Source organism: Tauraco erythrolophus, chromosome 1 (assembly GCF_009769465.1).
Source record: "Tauraco erythrolophus isolate bTauEry1 chromosome 1, bTauEry1.pri, whole genome shotgun sequence".
Lineage (NCBI taxonomy): Eukaryota > Metazoa > Chordata > Aves > Musophagiformes > Musophagidae > Tauraco > Tauraco erythrolophus.
This window is the reverse complement of record NC_141465.1, coordinates 2,599,086-2,616,894: the sequence shown is the minus strand read 5'-3', so window position 1 is coordinate 2,616,894 and position 17,809 is coordinate 2,599,086. Positions and strand designations below refer to the sequence as shown.

At 48.4% G+C, this 17,809-nt stretch overlaps 1 protein-coding gene across 1 annotated transcript in view; it reads left to right on the top strand.

Annotated features, from left to right (window-relative positions):
• Positions 1-17,809, top strand: part of LSAMP (limbic system associated membrane protein) — a 326,923-nt gene that overhangs the window by 289,757 nt on the left and 19,357 nt on the right. Inside the window, exons 4-7 of the mRNA XM_086615048.1 lie at positions 5,900-6,034; positions 9,818-9,938; positions 10,917-11,065; positions 17,708-17,743. Coding sequence (XP_086471174.1) covers positions 5,900-6,034; positions 9,818-9,938; positions 10,917-11,065; positions 17,708-17,743 — 441 coding nt within the window. The remainder of the gene's footprint in view (positions 1-5,899; positions 6,035-9,817; positions 9,939-10,916; positions 11,066-17,707; positions 17,744-17,809) is intronic.

The following is a 17,809-nucleotide window of genomic DNA, read 5'->3' as shown; positions in this document are numbered from 1 at the left end:
ACTAAGGGACAGAAAAAAAATGCCGAGCTCATTGGAATCTGTGATGGCTGAGGAGGCAGAGACTGATAAACGAAAACTTCAAAGTTTTGAATGAAAAAAAAAAATAATCCCAGCTGGAGGTAAAACAAAAAAATTATGTCAAAAGCTCCCTTAGCTATTTTTGTCTTTCAGAAGCCTGTTCCTAGGGAATGTAAGGTGCAGAGGGAAGGAGGAAAGTAAGGTGAGCAAAACCTTTAACAATAAATGGAGAGTGCAGAGAGAACAAAACCTGCAGTTCAGCATTGGAAGTTGCTACACACAAAAAAAAACTTCAAATGGCATTTATTGATTTGCAATCTTTTTTATCCCGTCGCATCTTGGTTTAGGCAGAGGAGGGCCCAAGAAAGATGCATAACCCCTTCTGCTCTTGCCTCTTCACAACCACAAAGGGGCCTGGGAGGAAAACAAACACAGAAGCAGGGTATCTGATCTCTTTCTCCACATACCAAATGCAAACAGATCTTTCAGTGGGTCTGAGCTTCAGTTTAGTTTAAGGCCACAACAGTATTAAAAAAACCACAAAAGGCAACTAAAGGAATTTCTGCACAAGAAGGAGCCCAGTATTGGATGCACGAACAGGAGAGGATGGAGGAAATTGTGGCTGCCACCTCTGCAGACTGGCAGTGGGAGATGGAAGGAATGAGGGTATGAAGGGAAAAGCTTCTCTGGTAGAGCTCGTGGCTGAAATTGTTGCTGGTCCCTTGGCTGTCTGAAAGAGCTGCCTGCCCACAGTACTGGTGGGGTTTCATCTGGGTGTGCGTCATTTCTAGAAAGGAAGAGTTCAGCCTTTGAGGAAAGAGTGACGGTGCGTGGCAGTGGAAGGGGCCGTTTGGATGGCGGTGGGAAGGACCCACGAATACATGGGCAGGGTGTAAGTCTGCATTTCTGCAGAGACAGTGGGATTTAAAAATATAAATGTATATAAAATACATAATATATAAAATATAGAATGCAATACATGTATTATCTCTCTCTCTCACATATTATACGAGAGCACAGGCACGTGTGCATGTCAACAGGGGATGATATGCAGAGCCCAAGGGGTTGTCCAAGGCTATCTCCAAAGGGTTGGGGGAGAGGGGGGCTTATTGCCAGCAGGCTAGCATTGCTGAGCAGGTCTGCTGTTTGGGTTCATTATTTACTTTACTGGGTCCAATTAGGAAGCCAGGGATAGGAAATGTGGCTGAGGCAAGCAGGCCTTCAAAGCCTTCCTCCTGCGCACATCAAAGCCGGCTGCCACTGATCCCTCTGCAAAAAGGGCTGTGCCAGCTCCCAGCAGTGGCAGGCACCTGGCTCGCTCTGCTCGGGGTCCTTCCCTGTGGGTTTGATTGTCAAGCCTCCCAGGCTCCTACTCTCTATCTCCAGCCTCCAGAGCAGAAAGCTCCTCTTTCTTCTTTACTGGGACAGATTTAAGGAGCCTCAGCTTGGCAAGACAGTGTTTAATGGGGCTGCAGCAACAAATCAAGCTAGCTATGAACATGGGAAAGGCAACCTGCAGGGAAGAAAGTTGCCTGGAGTCATGGGAAGGGATGCTTTGGGATGAGAAGAGCTGCGCTGCATGAGGAGTCATTCCCACAGGGAAACCTGGAAGGCCTCTCACTGGCAAGGAGTTGTTCTGGACCAGACAAAACAGCCAGGGTACAACCCACATCAGCGAGGAAGGTTTGGCAGTAGGGTCGGGGATTTTGTCCCTGGACAACGCACTCAAGGCAAACGTCTTCTCTTAATGGGAATGGAGTGGCTCGCTTGCCCGGAGCTGGCAGTCCCTCTCTTCACCTAACAGAGTATCTTCATTGTTACCAGTACCAAAGAGCATTGTCCAAGCCTTCTCCCCGCTGCTTTGATTAACTGCGTGGTGACACCCGTCAGCTCCCTGCCAAAGTTGGCTCCTGCACGGAAACATTTGTAAATTCGCTTGTTGTATAGAGCTCTGTTCCTGCCCCCCTTTTGCCTTAGAGGTTAGGGTTATATGACTCACCTAATCTGGCTGCCAAGGGGAATTAGTGAAAACATTTCTACAGCTCTGTGCGAGATATCACAACCTGACACTTTTCTAACACACCATGATACATCTTTCCTCTCCCCGGTCTGCACTATGACACCTCAATTTTATATAAATGCTTTTTGTTAGAAATGGTTAACGTACTGTTAGAGGCGACAGGGCTGCAAGCAAAAAGGTCTGTCTTGCAAGCAAGAGTAGCTGAGTTCTTGCAGGAAAATGTTGGTGCCCAGGGTTGAAACAGGTCACCAGTGCAGGGACGGGAACAGTGCTACCACTATTTCAGCAAGAGACTGTCACAGAAACTTTCCCTGAAGTGTTATGCCTATTTCTGTGTTCTGGAGCAGGAGAATGAGGAGCTGAATAGGCCCACTGATGTCTTTGGGATGCCCTTCAAAACAGAGGTCCTCCCTTTCACTCATTCCCAGAGAGCTCCACTGGGCAAAGCAGCAGCTCAGCATCTCTTGGGATGCATTGTGTGTAGCTGTGAAAGCTCTCCTGCTGGACATGGTGCATGTGTGTATGCAGGGGAGAAGCTGAAAAACGTTTTCCCTTCGGAAAGTATGTACCCTTTAGGATACTTTGGAGCTCCATTGATGTGTTTCTCTGACAGACAGACTTAACAGCACCCTTAATGAGGGTGCCACTCCATTAGAGCTGGTTAAGTCACCCTCAACCCTCTTTACATTACGGTGACAGTCTTGTGACAAGGGCAAATTGCAGGAGAAGCAAGTCCCACTTGAAATGAACCCTGTGTATAAACAAGGCAGAATTGCAGAGCAAATGATTTGCAAAGCAGAGGCAAATTACGTTTTAACCTTTTCTTTGTGAGTCTTTCCCTGATGTCTGATTAACTTTCCAGTCAACTGCCTGACCTACCAACTGGGAGTGCTGCTGTGAAAGGAAGGGAGTGTTGGTTGTCAGCTCAAATTGGGGGTGGGATTTTCAAAGAGCGTTATTAGCAGGTAGCAGTATGTGATAAGAAGATCTGGGAATTAAGAGGGCTCCAAACCAAAAATGAATCATGCCGTGGCAAAACCGCAAACAATGCGTTGGCTGTGCAGGCAGCAGCACAGCACAGAGATTGCGGCGTGATCCATCGTCTGCCTTCAGCCCTGGTAACACCTCGTCTGAGATGCTGCCTTCGATTTGGGGCGTTGCACTTCCAGAAGAATGTGAACAAGTCACAGAGGTCTAAAAGGAAAGAACAAGAATGATCAAGGGTCTAAAAAACCTCACCTATACAGGAAGGTTGACAGACCTGGCAATATTCAACCAAAAAAAAAAAAGAAAAGATGACAACTGAGGGAGGAACGTAAGTGATTTAAAAGTTGGTAAAAGGCTGTTGCAGAGAAGGAGGGAATGATTTGTTCTTTTTGTCTGTAGTGGCTAAGACAAAAGTAATAGCCTTAAATTGCAGCAAGGGAGACTCAGGTCAAACTTCAGGGAAGCTGCTCCAGTGGTAAGGACAGCGAAGCACGGCAACAGATTGTCTGGAGCGGCTGCAGAGTCTCTGCCGCTGGAGAGCAGAGGGTGGCTGTCTCCCCGACATGACCCACGTGTCATAGAATCATAGAACGGTTTGGGTTGGAAGGGACCTTAAAGATCATCTAGTTCCAACCCCCCTGCCATGGGCAGGGACACCCTCCACTACACCAGGTTGCCCAAAGCCTCATCCAACCTGGCCTTGAACACTTCCAGGGATGGGGCAGCCACAACTTCTCTGCGCAACCTGTTCCAGCGCCTCATCACCCTCAGAGTGAAAAATTTCTTCCTTCTATCCAATCTAAATCTGCCCACGTGTCCTGCCATGAGGTTGGGGAATGGGCTTGATGGTGACAGAAGTCCCTTCCAGTACTATGCCTCACCTAACTCTGGTCCTACGGGAGTCAAGATTCCCTGACGTATTCATGAGTTACACTGATCAAAAGCACCTGGGAAAATCCCACTGTGCATCCGTCTCCACTGACTCTTCACAGCATCAGCCCCAGCAGAGGCTCCAGAGCCATGTCCCGGAGCACCGGGTGGGCAGTAGGAGCCAACTTTGCCTCCCTACCCAGTCGAATACGCTACTGCCATGCTGTAAGGCCCTTCAGCAGACTGTCAGGGGCTGCGAAATCCTGCATCGAGGCAGCTGTAAGTTTTAGATGTGGCAATGAGATTTCCGCTCGCCTGAACATCTGGTGGGAGCTGGAAAAGAGAGTGGAAACCTTGTCTTTGCGTTGGGTTTAATAGGTACGCTGCTGTTTTCATGCTGAGCCTTCGTGACGGGGGGTGGTTTCCCCTAGAATGGTTCCGAAAATTGCCTAGGGGGAAAAAAAAATATAAAAAAGGCAAAAATAATTGTGTAAGAGACAGAGTTCTGAGCAGATTTTGAAGTTGCTGAAGTCCCTGTCTCTGCCCGCAGCTGGCGCCGCCAGACCTGGCCAATGCGCTGCAGCAAGCCTGTGCCTTCAGGGTGGGATTTGTTGCAGGTGGCTCCACGGGAGCTCCAGCTCCGGAGCTGGGGCTTACCCAGGGCTTTCACACAGTGCCAAGGACAGCAGCCCCCTCCTCGCAGGCACTGTTTGAGCTCCCTCAAACAACTCCCAACAGTTACACGGAGCAGGTGGGGTTTGCTTTCAGGAGCGCTTGGCACCTATGGAGCAGAAAATGTCTTCTGGGCAGAGAGTTGCTTTGGAAAATCTGACTACGCTCTGAGGAACCTCAATGGGAGCCCTTGTGAGCTGAGTTTTGGTTTGTTTTTTTTTTGGAAATCTGGCTTTTACCCTTTGAGGGTTGGGGGATGCTTTCTCTAAACGTGCACAGGCACGCAACTGGGGCTTGTGGCTTTGCGTGCTGCAGACCAGTGCTTGCAGCCCTCGCAGTGGAGGGAGGCATCTCCCTTTACACTGCTGCCAATGTGGTTCACGTTCTTCCCAGGAGGAGCCTGGCTTTGCTTTCTGAAGGACTAGGGTCTCGCTTTGCTTTCTGAAGGACCAGGGTAGATATACCAATCCTAATATTTCGTGCTTCCCTGGCACCTTTCATCCAACAATTCTAATGTGTTTTACGTGGGTTAACCTCACTGCCCTTCTCTGACTGGGAGGTGATGGGAGAGAGGGGCTATTAGCTGCAGTTCACAGAGGGAGAGCAAGGGAGTGACTCACCCAAGGTCATACAGTGAATTAACAGCCAGGCCACAGACCTCCCCTGGTTCCTGCCCCCGGCTCTAACCCCGACGCTCAAGTCACTGCATTCAAAACTGTGCTCACCAGGCAGCACTGTTTAAATATGTCATTCCATATGTACAGTAGATCAGGGATTCGTAATGATTATTGGTCTCCGTGGATCAAATTACACTTTGTTTCTCTCAGTTTGGCCATGTTTAACTGTAGCTCAATCTGATCGATGCCACTTCAGGGTGGGGGTTGCTCTGAGAGACAGAAAGACATTTTTCACAGTTTTGCAGTGGCCAAAAGGGGTTCTGACAATACACCACCACATCTGAGGACACAGCTACCTCCTAACCAGGCCGTCACCCGCAGGCTGACAAGCCTCCCCTGGTACTCACCCACTGCACCAGTGAACTTACTCCGGTCTCACATGGTAGAGATTTTGCTTCTGGGCAGCCTGTGGGATGCGACACTTTGGTGCCACTTGTATGCTTCCTTCCAGATTTTCAGAACCCAAGTTTTCTGTAACCGAGTACAATGCCAGTATCTTGCTGATATGGCTTCTGAAGTAACTTTCAAATAGCTCAAGACTGTTGTTTATTTGCAGAATCCCCGTTGTGATTGTTCCTCCATAGCAGTCAAGCAGAAGACCTCCCAAATCTGAATGCCTAACAGATCCACCATCTGTATTTTTCTGTCCTTCCAGGCAGAGAGTTCGAAGGTGAGGAAGAGTATTTGGACATCCAAGGGATCACGCGAGAGCAATCGGGCAAGTACGAATGCAAAGCCGCCAACGAGGTTGCTTCCGCGGACGTCAAGCAAGTCCGGGTCACTGTGAACTGTGAGTACATCACCACTGGAGTGGGTCAACGGGGAGAGCATTGCCCAGAGGCCGGGGTGACTTTAGCGTAAATGGAGGAGCCTTTCTGGGGTTATATGATATGATCTGACAGGAGGGCGGGACGCTGAGCAGACGATCTGCAATCAGACACTTATCGCAGGGTATAGTTGGTGCTTTAAACCTGGTGAGATGTGTAAGAAAAGAGAGAGAGAAAAAAAGAGGAGCTGTGAGTTGCCATCAGAAAGGCTGGCGATGCCTTGTTTTCACTCACTGATGTTTGGGAGAAGAGCAGCGTGAAGAGAAGCTTCAGCAAGGCAGCAGGGAGAGATAAGGGAGGGTTCAGGCAGCTCCGAGCAAACGCACGCCTCACCTGCCTGCACCCAGCCATCTCGGCAGTGCCTCCACGGGATCACAGCCCGGGGGGACGTGCAGTAGAGGCATGCCCGGAGTGAGAGGGTGCAGAAACTCTAAGAGACCCCCTGTGCACCAGTGCAATACAGAAAGGGGCTTGTCCAAAGGAGACAGCAACCCACCTGAAGGCACTCCAAGGCACAGTTGACCATGTGGCGCACCTCCACACCCCACACCTGTATCAGTCTTGTGTTGCTCTAGCGAGTGGGGCATGAATCCCATCTGCTCAGACAAATGTCCACTTCACTCTGCTGCCGTGCTTCTCGCACCGTGACACCAGATAGCTCAGGCTGCTGTTATTCTTACAATTCTCTGTGTGTGTGCGTCCACCTCCGTGTTCGTATGGCTCGTATTTGGCACTGGAGTGATTTGAAGTGAATATCCCCATCTGCCTGCTCTGTTTCCTTGCTTGGAGACTCATACCTCTGCAGCAGGGATGGATGAATGGGAGGTATATCCTCTCTTGACCTTCTTCACTTTGCACACCGGAATATTAACTTAAACCGAAATTGGAGATGGTCACAGACATGTTTCAGGGTGCCTATGGATGGCTGTGATTTCTGCGTAGCACTGTCAAGGGCTGGGATAGGGCAGAGAGCCGACGGCAGCAAGTGTTTCAGCCCATCCCAGTCTAATTTGCTACCACAGGTGGTTTTAGCACCTTTTAATACCATTCTTACTTTTCTTCTCTTTTCTTTCCCTTTGGGCCATCAAATCAGATCAACTTGTCTGGCTGGCTTACAAGCCAAGGTTATAGGCTCCCTGCAGCATCTTCAGAATCCACACTGGTTTTTATAATTCCCTTAGAAATTGGGTGGCAGTGGTTTAATACCGGCTGTTTCATGGCCCAAATTTTCCCATTAATGAGAAACTGTAGTAGCAGATTTTCTGCACTAAAAGTGCTGAGGATTTTTTTCTGTCAAAAACAGCTGAGTTTATAAACTCGAGACATTCCGTGAGAACCAATTAATATTTTCAAATATTTCTGTGACACATAAATTCAACGATGCTTTTAACATGGTTGAAACAGATTGTTTGTGTAAAGTCAGAATGTTTGATTTTGACTTTGTTTCAACTCACACTAACTATGCTACGGGAAGATCTTAAACGTTTTTCGTGTTGGAATATATGAAAATATAGTATGGTAATATATTGTATGGCCTAATTTGTGATGTGAAATAAATTATCGTTTCCTTCAGGACAGATCTTTTCTGTTGAAAGAAAGGGAAAAAATCTGAGAGGTCATGAGGGCCACGCGCAGGAAAGAAGTCAGTCCTGTTTGCAGAATGAAAGCTAGACATTTGCATCTGTCTTTCCTTATCTTGCCTCCTCCAAACTACTCCATAAGCAGCAGAAAGTAGGAAAACTACAGTGAGTTTGAAAAATGGGACCTGCCCAACCTCAGGAGCTTCCTGACCATCTCTTATCACCCGCTTGGCTGTGGAGCACGAAGCTCAGACTGCGGGAGAGAGCATCCTCGCTTCGCCGTGGTCTCACACTACCACCTTCAGGCTTCCCAAGGAATGGCCCTTGCACATCGCAGACGGGTAAACTGAGGCCTGGGGGAGAAAGTAGCTAAAGGGAACCTACTCGTGGCTTCCCTGGCAGCATCAGCTAAACACAGAGCGGCTGCTTTGTGAGCACAATAGGCTGGTTTGGTCAGGGCCACCGCCTGTGCCTTCTCCTGGGAGAGCAGAGGAGCGAGCGGAGCGCCCTTGGCTCAGCGAGCAGCCTCGGGTGCAACAGTGCCTTCAAAAAGCCAAGGAGGGCAGCTAAGGCAGGGGCTGCTCAGAGCATCCCTGGAGCACATGCCTGCCAGGGTCATTTCCTAGGCCCACAAAAAAGTGCTTATTCATTTCATGACTCACCTCTTGTGCTGGATTCGGGGAAGTGGAAAAGGTTTGTCTTGCTGCAGGCAGCAAGAAGATATACTGCTCGAACAAAAAAAAAAAACGAAGGATACTTAAAAAATCACCTTTGCTATCCTTTTATTACCTCTCCTTCTTTCCGAATTAAAATATTTACGTGAACCCACAGCCTTTGAATGTAGGATCCTATTTATGTACACTTATTAATATTTATGATGTTAGAGGGCGCACCGCAATATCCCTAAAGCCCTGCATGAAATCCTGCTTAAGGTCAGGAAAGGGATCACATTGAGCTGGCTAATGTGTTCACAAACAAACTTCTTTCCATACATTTTCCAGACAGAATTATTTGTTTTTTTCTTGGACTGACACAATCCATTTTGATCCTTTTTTTGGCCTTTCAGTGCTGGGATGGATACAGACGGCGGAGCTGTGCTCTGTACACGCAGAGCGTGCTTTATGGTGACTGGAGTCTCAGCAAAGGAGCCATCTGAGTCGCAGCCCCGTAATCTTGGGGTATGCAAGTATTAGTGATGAGAGACAAGGCATTTATTCCCTAATCCCTCTCAGCAGCCAAGTGGAAATAATTCTGCCTTTAACATGGAAAGCTTGTCGCTTAACGTTTTGAACGTGGGGCTGGGATTGAAGACACTGGTGCCTACCCTACCCAGCACCCAGCCAGCACTGAGACCTAGCTCCCACGGAGCGCAGCAACACGCTTCCCAAGTTTTGTTTGCCCGTGGCACAGCTCTCGAGCTTCAGAGCATGCATAGGTGGGAGCACAGTGCTGGGCTGAGGGCAAGCTTCACACAGAGCCACCACGAGAAAGCCCTCTTGGAACCTGGGGCAAAGTATGATGTCCGGGAAGGTTTGGGCAGGCTTTGTCACCTTAGACACCTAAGGGAGGTGTCCCGACAAGTGCTCTGGCTCTCAAAGTTACACCCACAACTTCTGCTAAAGCTCTTCCCTTCAAAGCGGTGAACGTATTTCTGTCTCATACATGTTGCCTCAGTCCTTTCTTATTATAGTTTTGACGTTAGACACAGAGGTTGTATGGAAAATAATTTTCCAGCTAGTGTTAAATTCCTGCTTTATTCCTTTTACTTTTGCTGTCTTCCTTTACCCTTGATGAAATCTGTCTCTCATCTTCTCCTCTCTGATGAGCCCGTGTGAACTACAGATCCACAGGTAAATATCCATAAATTGCAGAAGTCCATCATTAACCTTAACTCTGCCTGGGTATGCCTCTGCAATTATGACACAGCTTTATTCAGTGTTACTGAAGAGAAGCACGCGTAAGGAGCGATGTAGTAGGGAGGGTTCAAAGAGCAGGTACTCTCCAGAGGAGCAGGAGGGAGCGTGTGCCACAGCAAGTAGCAGCCATGGGCCTCCACCAGCCCGAATGGTTTGTGTGAGGAAACCAGCCCTGACATAGTTTCACGGTATAGTGGAACTTCACACCACCTGGAGGTGTGCGAAGTGACCGTGTGCTTCCTTCCTGCAGACCCTCCCACCATCACGGAGTCCAAGAGCAATGAAGCGGCCACGGGACGACAAGCCTTACTCCGGTGCGAGGCATCGGCAGTGCCCACGCCTGACTTCGAGTGGTACAGAGATGATACCAGGTAAGACCTTCAGCTCGCCTCTTTCCTTCTCTGCTTTTCAGCCCACTCAAGAGAGAACCCGTAGGGAATCAGTTATCCTCCTCCTCAACTCTTCTCCTCAAATGAATTCCTTTGCACAAACCATGTACATCATAGTGGTCCCATCAGACTCGGCAGAGCCAGTATGGTCAGGGCTGGAGGAGACAATCCCTCTCTGAGCTGGGGATGCTGAAAGAAGTGCAGAGGATGGAGCTCTTGCCTTTAAGTCAGTTATGGGCCAATGCACAATTAAGACATCAATAGCACTTTCTTCCTGACAATGATCGTGCATTAAACAGGCCATGATACAGAAAAAAAGGCAGTGTTAGGCTCCAAGGAGGTAATGCCACTCCAGGTGTCTTCATCTAGGGGAAGGAGCTGCTGAGATGTAAGATTCCCCCATCTGTGTGACCTGAGCCACCTAGATTGGCATATGCCAGAAAATAAGATAAGAGATCCATCCCTTATACCTGCTGAGCATTTACCTGGTATTAGGAAGGTTGAGTTCTTATCCTAGTTTTTAACCTGCCCCATCCGCACAGGCTCAGGGGTGACTCAGCTTGGGTATATGCACATATTGGAACACACAAATCAGTGTGTTTCACTACAAAACTTTTGTTCAAGTACGGAGTAGCCCTCAGCTGGCCATGGTGTGTTCACTTCCAGGTGTTAGCTGGTGCTGGGTAAAGGCTTCCTCCCTTTCCCTCCGCTTGTCTTGCTTCTCCACTGCTTTACTGGTGGCGTTTCACCCCACTGCACTCTGTCTTCCTTTCATTCCCTCTTCCTGCTTTCCATCAATGCCTTCTTTGGTCTCTGTCTTCTCACATCTCCTTTCTGCCTCCTTCCATCCTCACCTGCCAGCGGGGCTGAGTGACTTTGGTTCACTGCCCGCCGAGCAGTGATTTCCTTCCCAACACACAACTGCCATCGCACTACACACCTCTTCTCCCATCTTTCCAGGATAAACAGTGCCAATGGTCTGGAGATAAAGAGCACGGGGAGCCAGTCTCTGCTGATGGTGGCCAACGTCACTGAGGAACACTACGGGAACTACACCTGCGTGGCTACCAACAAGCTGGGAGTCACAAATGCCAGCCTATACCTTTACAGTAAGTATGGGAGAGGGTGGAGGGAGGTCCAGATCGCTCTCGCAGGGATGAGACTGTGTAGGAAGCATATGGTGACCAAAACTCAGGAAAGCATCCGCTTGCCACCCCTGACCCCAAACCTCTAGCCATGAACTACCTTTCAGATACCTACATGTTCACACTTGCCATGAAACACAAACACAGCCAAATTGAAAGGTTTGCAGTCAAGCCCTTCGATTGGCTTTCTTCGCTGAAGTCAGATTTTGTTAAAATAATAAAAACATGTTTGTTTTAAAGCTGGAAACAAAAACCCCTTTAGAATGACAGCCCCTTTAATAAGGAGACAGGGCTGGAAGGGTCCGTGACAGCTGAGAAATGACAAGTAATTCAGAGAGATGGAGAGAACTAGCCACTGAGCCCGAGGAGAACAAGAGAGTCAAGAACAAGAGAAATGAGTTTGAAAATGGAAGGGAAAGAAGTGGGAAAAGACGGAATGATTTAAAGGGGCATAGCATAGGGAACATGGGGGAAAAGGTAATCAGCAGATGAAATATGGAATAAAATTCCTTGGATCTCATTCTGCTACCTTTCGATTACTGAGTTTGTCATAATAAGTGTAAACAGACAGAAGTCGGGAGTAGACCAAACTGTAGGGCAGAGTTACCTGCTGGGTCTGAATTTTGCAGCTGATTCAAAGCTGACCCTAAGCAGAGCCCCTGCCCCTCACCCACCACCCATGCACACGTACAAACTGTGGCGTGTTCAAAACGGAGTTCCCAGTTCCAGGTCCAAAACTTGGGCTCAACTTGAACCACATGTTCCTATTGCCACCAGAAAGAGGATGCAGCAGAATGATCCACTCACATGAATGGACACAGAGATGCAAAAGTGACTTAGGGCTGGATTCCTCTGCCAGTCCCAAACCGAATTAAAACACTCAGGCCATGACCCCCCATATCCTTTTAAACAGAGAAAAGATCAGCTCTGTAAAGCAGTCTTAATATGGGACACAGTTTAGTCTAGTTTCTGCTGTGTGTGGTCAGATTAATCAAACCATCAGAAAAACAATGCTTTGGTTTTGTTGTTATTTAACAGATATAGCACAAAAAGATTAATCCCTTGGCATTCTTTGTTTACCACCTTTGGATTTATTTCATGGCAGTTTGTATTTTTGCAAAATTTGGGAGTCTTCAGTGGAATTGTTTTTCTGAAGAACAGATATTATCATAAAAGAACATATATTTGATTTCCTGTAGCATTGCAGCACACAAAGCAAATTTCTACTTTGAAAGTCTTTTCACCCTGCTCTTGTGACTGTCATGAGATTCAAATAAAATCCTCAGGCAGCAATCTGGAACACAATTTTCAAATACTCCAGATTTGTTCTTGCTGATATTAATATAATGCTAAGTTTAGAATCCATTATTTGTGGCTGAATTCTAAATTTGGCCCTCTCTGTTGGTTCCTGTTGCACAGATGAGCTGAAACGCATTGCTGAGACAAAATATAAGATTAAATTCAATAATGAATGTATGCACATGTGATTTTAGCTGGGGGGTTGGTTTTGCTAGAAAAGCATTTTGCATGACTTCAGAACTTCACCTCAAAGGATCTCAAAGGATTTGCTAGCAATGAATATTTTAACATCACAAGTTATTTAGAAATGAATGAGTGTTATTAGCACCGTTTTGCAGTAGGAAACTAAGGTACAGAGCGAAGAAGTGGTTTACCCATGGTGGTAAAATGAGTGGCAGAACCTGTAAGAGACCCAGGGAGATCTTGCAAGTTACCATTAACTATTCCAGGAGGAAATTTGGCAACTCTTAAACATGGCTTGCAACAGCAAGGGTCCTGTTTTAGCCTCCTTTTGATGCGTATGAAGAAAACTTTCCTTCTTTCAAGTTATTAAATTTGGTTTATCATTTTTACCTTAGAAATTCAAGGCCTGTTTATGCTGGAAAACACTAGAGACCTTCCCAAGAGCCAGAAGAATGGAGGTGCAGGAGCTGAGAAAGATTTGATGATTTTCAGTGGACTGTTTCTAACTTTTATTTTTGTTGCTCAGTTAATCCCTGTTTCTTCCGTGTGCAATTGCTTCATATTGTTTCAGGAAATGTCGGTTCTCCTTCTAGTTAGTGTGGAAGAGAGAAAGAGAGAGGAAAAAAATAAATTCTGGCAGACTACAGCCGGTATTTCTAAGGTTAAGAAATCAGGGGGGAAATGAGTGAAGGGAATCCAGCTCATAAAGATAAATAAAGCAGCTGAAAAAACCTACAAGCCCAGATGAAAAAAAAATGCTGTAGTGATCACACAGTAGCTGAAATAACAGGTCATGCACAGTCCCAGCCGTGCCACCAGGCAGAAAAATAAAGCAGTGCCAAATTTTTGCAAAGTACAGCACATACTCAAAAACTTGGGAGTGGTTTTCAACCCTAGAACCAAGAGGTTTTATTTCTTTTTTAAATAGAGAACAAGCTTACCGTAGGGTGACATCCCGCTAGGGAGGCAGATACAGCGATGGTTCCTCAGTGTCCCGTTGCAGCACAAAAAAGAATGGCAGCCAGGAGTGAAGAAACAACCAGAGAGTTGATAATGAGGTACTGGCAGCTTTGCCTGAGGTGGAGGGCAGAAGGGGAGCTATCAAAATGATGTGAAAGAACAGTTTAACAAAAGAGAAAAATAGGTGACTCCCATTCCAGGAAATCTCAGGCAGCACTGAAAAACTCTCGGAGAGACCGAGTGCCTTAGATGTCAATGCCACAGAGAGAAGATGCATTAAAATACAAAAGCAGCTCCCTTGAGCTGTATGAATAGATGGCTGGTGATCCTCCTTGAAGGATGGAGCAGCAGGATTGCCTGCTGTAGGGGGAGAGATTTACACCCCTCACTCCTGGAGCCTGAGTTTACAACAACATAAAAATGGCCATAGCAAAGGTCTTGCTTACCCAGGAACCTGTCTCCAACAGCAACAGGGAATATGTTTGCAGAGAGGGTACTCGGGTACAGTTTGACCATATAACTGATGCCGTCCCTTCCTCCTGGCTCATTTTGCACACCCTGCTTTCCTCCACACGCTTTTGTTGTTCCCCTTATGCTGGTACTCAGTGGACAACCCCCTGAGCCCGTTCGACCTGCTGAACTAGTGAAAAAGTAACTGAGCTTCACCGCCCACCCACCAAAATGCCCTCAAACCTTTTGTTTCATTGTACTGAGCTGAATTAGCTCGTGGAATGGCTCGAGGAGCACCGGAGCCCACGCAAGAGGGGAAGCCGTATCACACAGCCATGGATGTGAGGAGTAGGGGGGCAGGACCATGTTTTGCAGCCTTAGCGAGGCAGCAGGTTGATTCAGCTCTGCAGGGCTTGGGAATGGGGTTTGCAACCCCCCCGAGCACGAAAAAGAAAGGGGCAGTAACACAGGTCTCCGTGAAAATTACCCGATGGAGAGGCCAAGTCAGGGCTGCCCTCATGGAGCAACGGAGGTGAAAAGTAGTGCCACAACTCCAGGGAAAGGTTTTTTTTCCCTAAGTGTATTTATTAGGAGGGAGGGAATGTGTTTTCTTTTCATTCCACTCAGCTAGCAGAGTGCTATGAAAAGCATGTTGAGTAAAAGTCACTATTTGTAGCTTAACCCATGCTACAGAGAAGTGTTAAGTAATGAATACTTAACATGAATGAATACTGTGTTCAGCTCTGGAGTCCTCAACGCAGGAAGGACACAGAGCTGTTGGAGCGAGTCCAGAAGAGGGCCACGAAGATGATCCGAGGGCTGGAGCACCTCTGCTATGAAGACAGGCTGAGAGAGTTGGGGCTGTTCAGCCTGGAGAAGAGAAGGCTCTGGGGAGACCTTCCAGCAGCCTTCCAGTACCTAAAGGGGCTACAGGAAAGCTGGAGAGGGGCTTTGGACAAGGGTGTGTAGTGACAGGACACCAGGCAATGGCTTTAAACTGAAAGAGGGGAGATTTAGATTGGAAAGAAGGAGGAAATTCTTCCCTCTGAGGGTGGTGAGGCACTGGAACAGGTTGCCCAGAGGAGCTGTGGCTGCCCCATCCCTGGAAGTGTTCCAGGCCAGGTTGGATGAGGCTTTGAGCAACCTGGTGTGGTGGAGGGTGTCCCTGCCCATGGCGGGGAGGTTGGAACTGGATGATCTCTGACGTCCTTTCCAATCCAAACCGTTCTGTGATTCTATGATAAGTATGTGCATGTATACACCAGTTGCACATCTGCTGGACGAGCATATGGATATATAGGTTTACGTGTACATGGGTGTGCATACACACGCACGCACCTGTGTGATGTATAAGCAAGCACACGCTCGCCTCAGGCTCACAGGAGCAGGCACAGCACCTGGTGCATTCCAGCAGGGCGGAGAAAGGAAGGGAAAGCTCTTCGGAGTGAGTTGATTCCTGCCTCCCGCAGAGCCAGCCCGCCTCGGAGAATAAACGGGAGACGAGAGGGCAGCGCCGCGCGTCCTTACGCAGTCCTGCTGCCTCGATTGCCTCCATTACGGGAGACTGCACTCCCAGCGGGTCCCCTGCCGCATCCTCTGCGGCTCGCATCCTCCAGGGAGCAGGGAGCAGGGAGGGTGAAGCGGCAGCTGGCAAGGCCCCTGCCAGGTAGGGGCAGCAGCAGAGGGGATCCCAGCCCTGCCTCCTCCGGAGGCTTCAGGTAGAGTTCTCCTTCCAGTCCAGCAGGTTGGATGGTGGCAAGAGGCAGGTTCCTGCAAAGAGCTGGCACTTGCTGCTGACTTGTTGTTATTTGCGAGCGCCCTGGCACAGGTGCTGGCCGTGTGCCCACCCTCACGCCCTTTCTCCGAACTCTCTGCCCGTGCTTTGCTGCGCCCAAGCGTTTGCCGACGGTGGTCGCCGCCAGGGTTTGGAGCGGAACCGTGGCCGAAATCTCTCTTCAGTTGCTCTTAGTGCAAACCCCGTGTTTTCCCAGGGGCTGCCAATAACCGGGAGGCTCGGGAGAGGAGGAAGGTGGTTATTAGGGTGACAGCCAGACGGGGCAAGGCTGAGATGCTGCTAATGAGCCAGCGTGGAGCAATGAAGGTGGCACGCAGCGGGCGAGGGGAGCGGAGGTAGAGTCCTTGAATAGAAAGCAGCATGATAATGAGGCCGTAGTGCTTTGCTGTAACTGCTTGTGCTGTGCAGTCTGCAGCCTGCTGTGCAGGAAGAAGGTAAAGGGGAGTTGAGTTATTTAACCAAACTAAATAACAAGGAAGGTATGTCAGCACAACAGCCTGCTTTTGCAGAGCAATAGTCCCCTGTTGCTACATAAACACAGAGATCCAGGCTAGCCTGTGTATTTTCCAGGCAAGAGACAATCTCCCCAGTGCCTGCTGGGGATTCAAACAGCTCCATTACCGCCAGGAGGGCAGGAGATCTGCCATTGTCACAGGGATGGGCCTGACCTGCTCCGTCCAGGTGGGCTCCAGCGAGTCAGATACTTGCTCCTTGCACCGAGGGGGCTGTGTGAAGAGCATTGACCTCCAAATAGCTGGGCATGGGTTGATAAGAGAATAATAGCAGACTACCCAGATATCCTGCCAAGCCCTATGTCCATCACCAGTGATCTTAGCACCGTCCTCACACGTGAGCCAGGAGACAACTCATTGCCCCAGGCCTATCAGCTGTTGCGTAGTGGCGTATCTCTACAACTAAATGTCTGCCTACTGATGGGTTCCTGAGTAGGACCTTGTCTCAATCAGTATGAGGTATCCAGCAAGCTCTGAAGGTATTGAAAAGAGACCAGGGAGACCCAGTGATCAGAGCCAGGCCTGCAGGGCTTACGTTCTTGGTTCTGCTCCTGGCTCTGCCAACAGTTCAGCATTTGACCTTGGGCAAATTGCTTCCTTGCTCTGTACATCAACTGCACGATCTGTAAAAGGGAATTAACACTACTGTTAGCCTCACACGGGGGCCTCTGGCACCAGCTTCCCTCAATCTCTGTGCAATTCTTTTGAGATCCTTGGGTGAAAGAAGCAAAGCGTAAAGCCAGCAGTGACGTGTAACAAAGTCCCACTGTGACGTACGAGGAGGACACGTTGTGAAAACCCTGTAGCCAAAACAGCAGGTTCTGTGTACAGCTAGAGACTGATGAGTCTGCAAAAACTCTGTTCCCAACGGAAGACAAAAGCTCCAAAGAAGTAGAGTGCCCTTGAGGATTCGCCAGGGTGACTGCTCCCATGCTCAGATCCTCAGGGGACCTGTCACTGGCAAGAAATCCATTGTGGAAAAGGTTCTGGGGAGGCTGCAGCTACCCATAGAAGACTTCCATAGCTCACCTCTGCCAAGACTAGCTTCCAGCCAGAGGTGTAGCTAAGAGGAGCTGTAGTGTGATGACATGAGTGGTCTTGAAAGTCAGAGGGGAGATATGGCCCATCAACTCCAATTACCTTCACTGCAGGTGCTTAATCCCTCTTGCTGTGTGGATATTATTTGTTTAGTTTTTCGAATGACTTCTCTCTGACTCCCAGTCCCCGGGGATGTTGATGTGTATTAGGTGTGTTGCTAGCAAAATACTCTGTGTATGAAACCTACTCTAGTTCATCTAATTTGGGGATGGACAACTCCATCAGGTTTGTATCTGCTGCTTGCTTGGTGTGAAAAGTGGCTTATCCTTTTCTCCTGCATGTCGCTTATTGTTTTTTTTCCCCCCTTAGAACGAGTTTTACCCACACTCCCCAATCCTTTTCCAGGTCAGTATATGTTTTATGTTGAAGTAGCTCTTTAGCTGGGTCATTCTCCATCATCCTGACAAAATG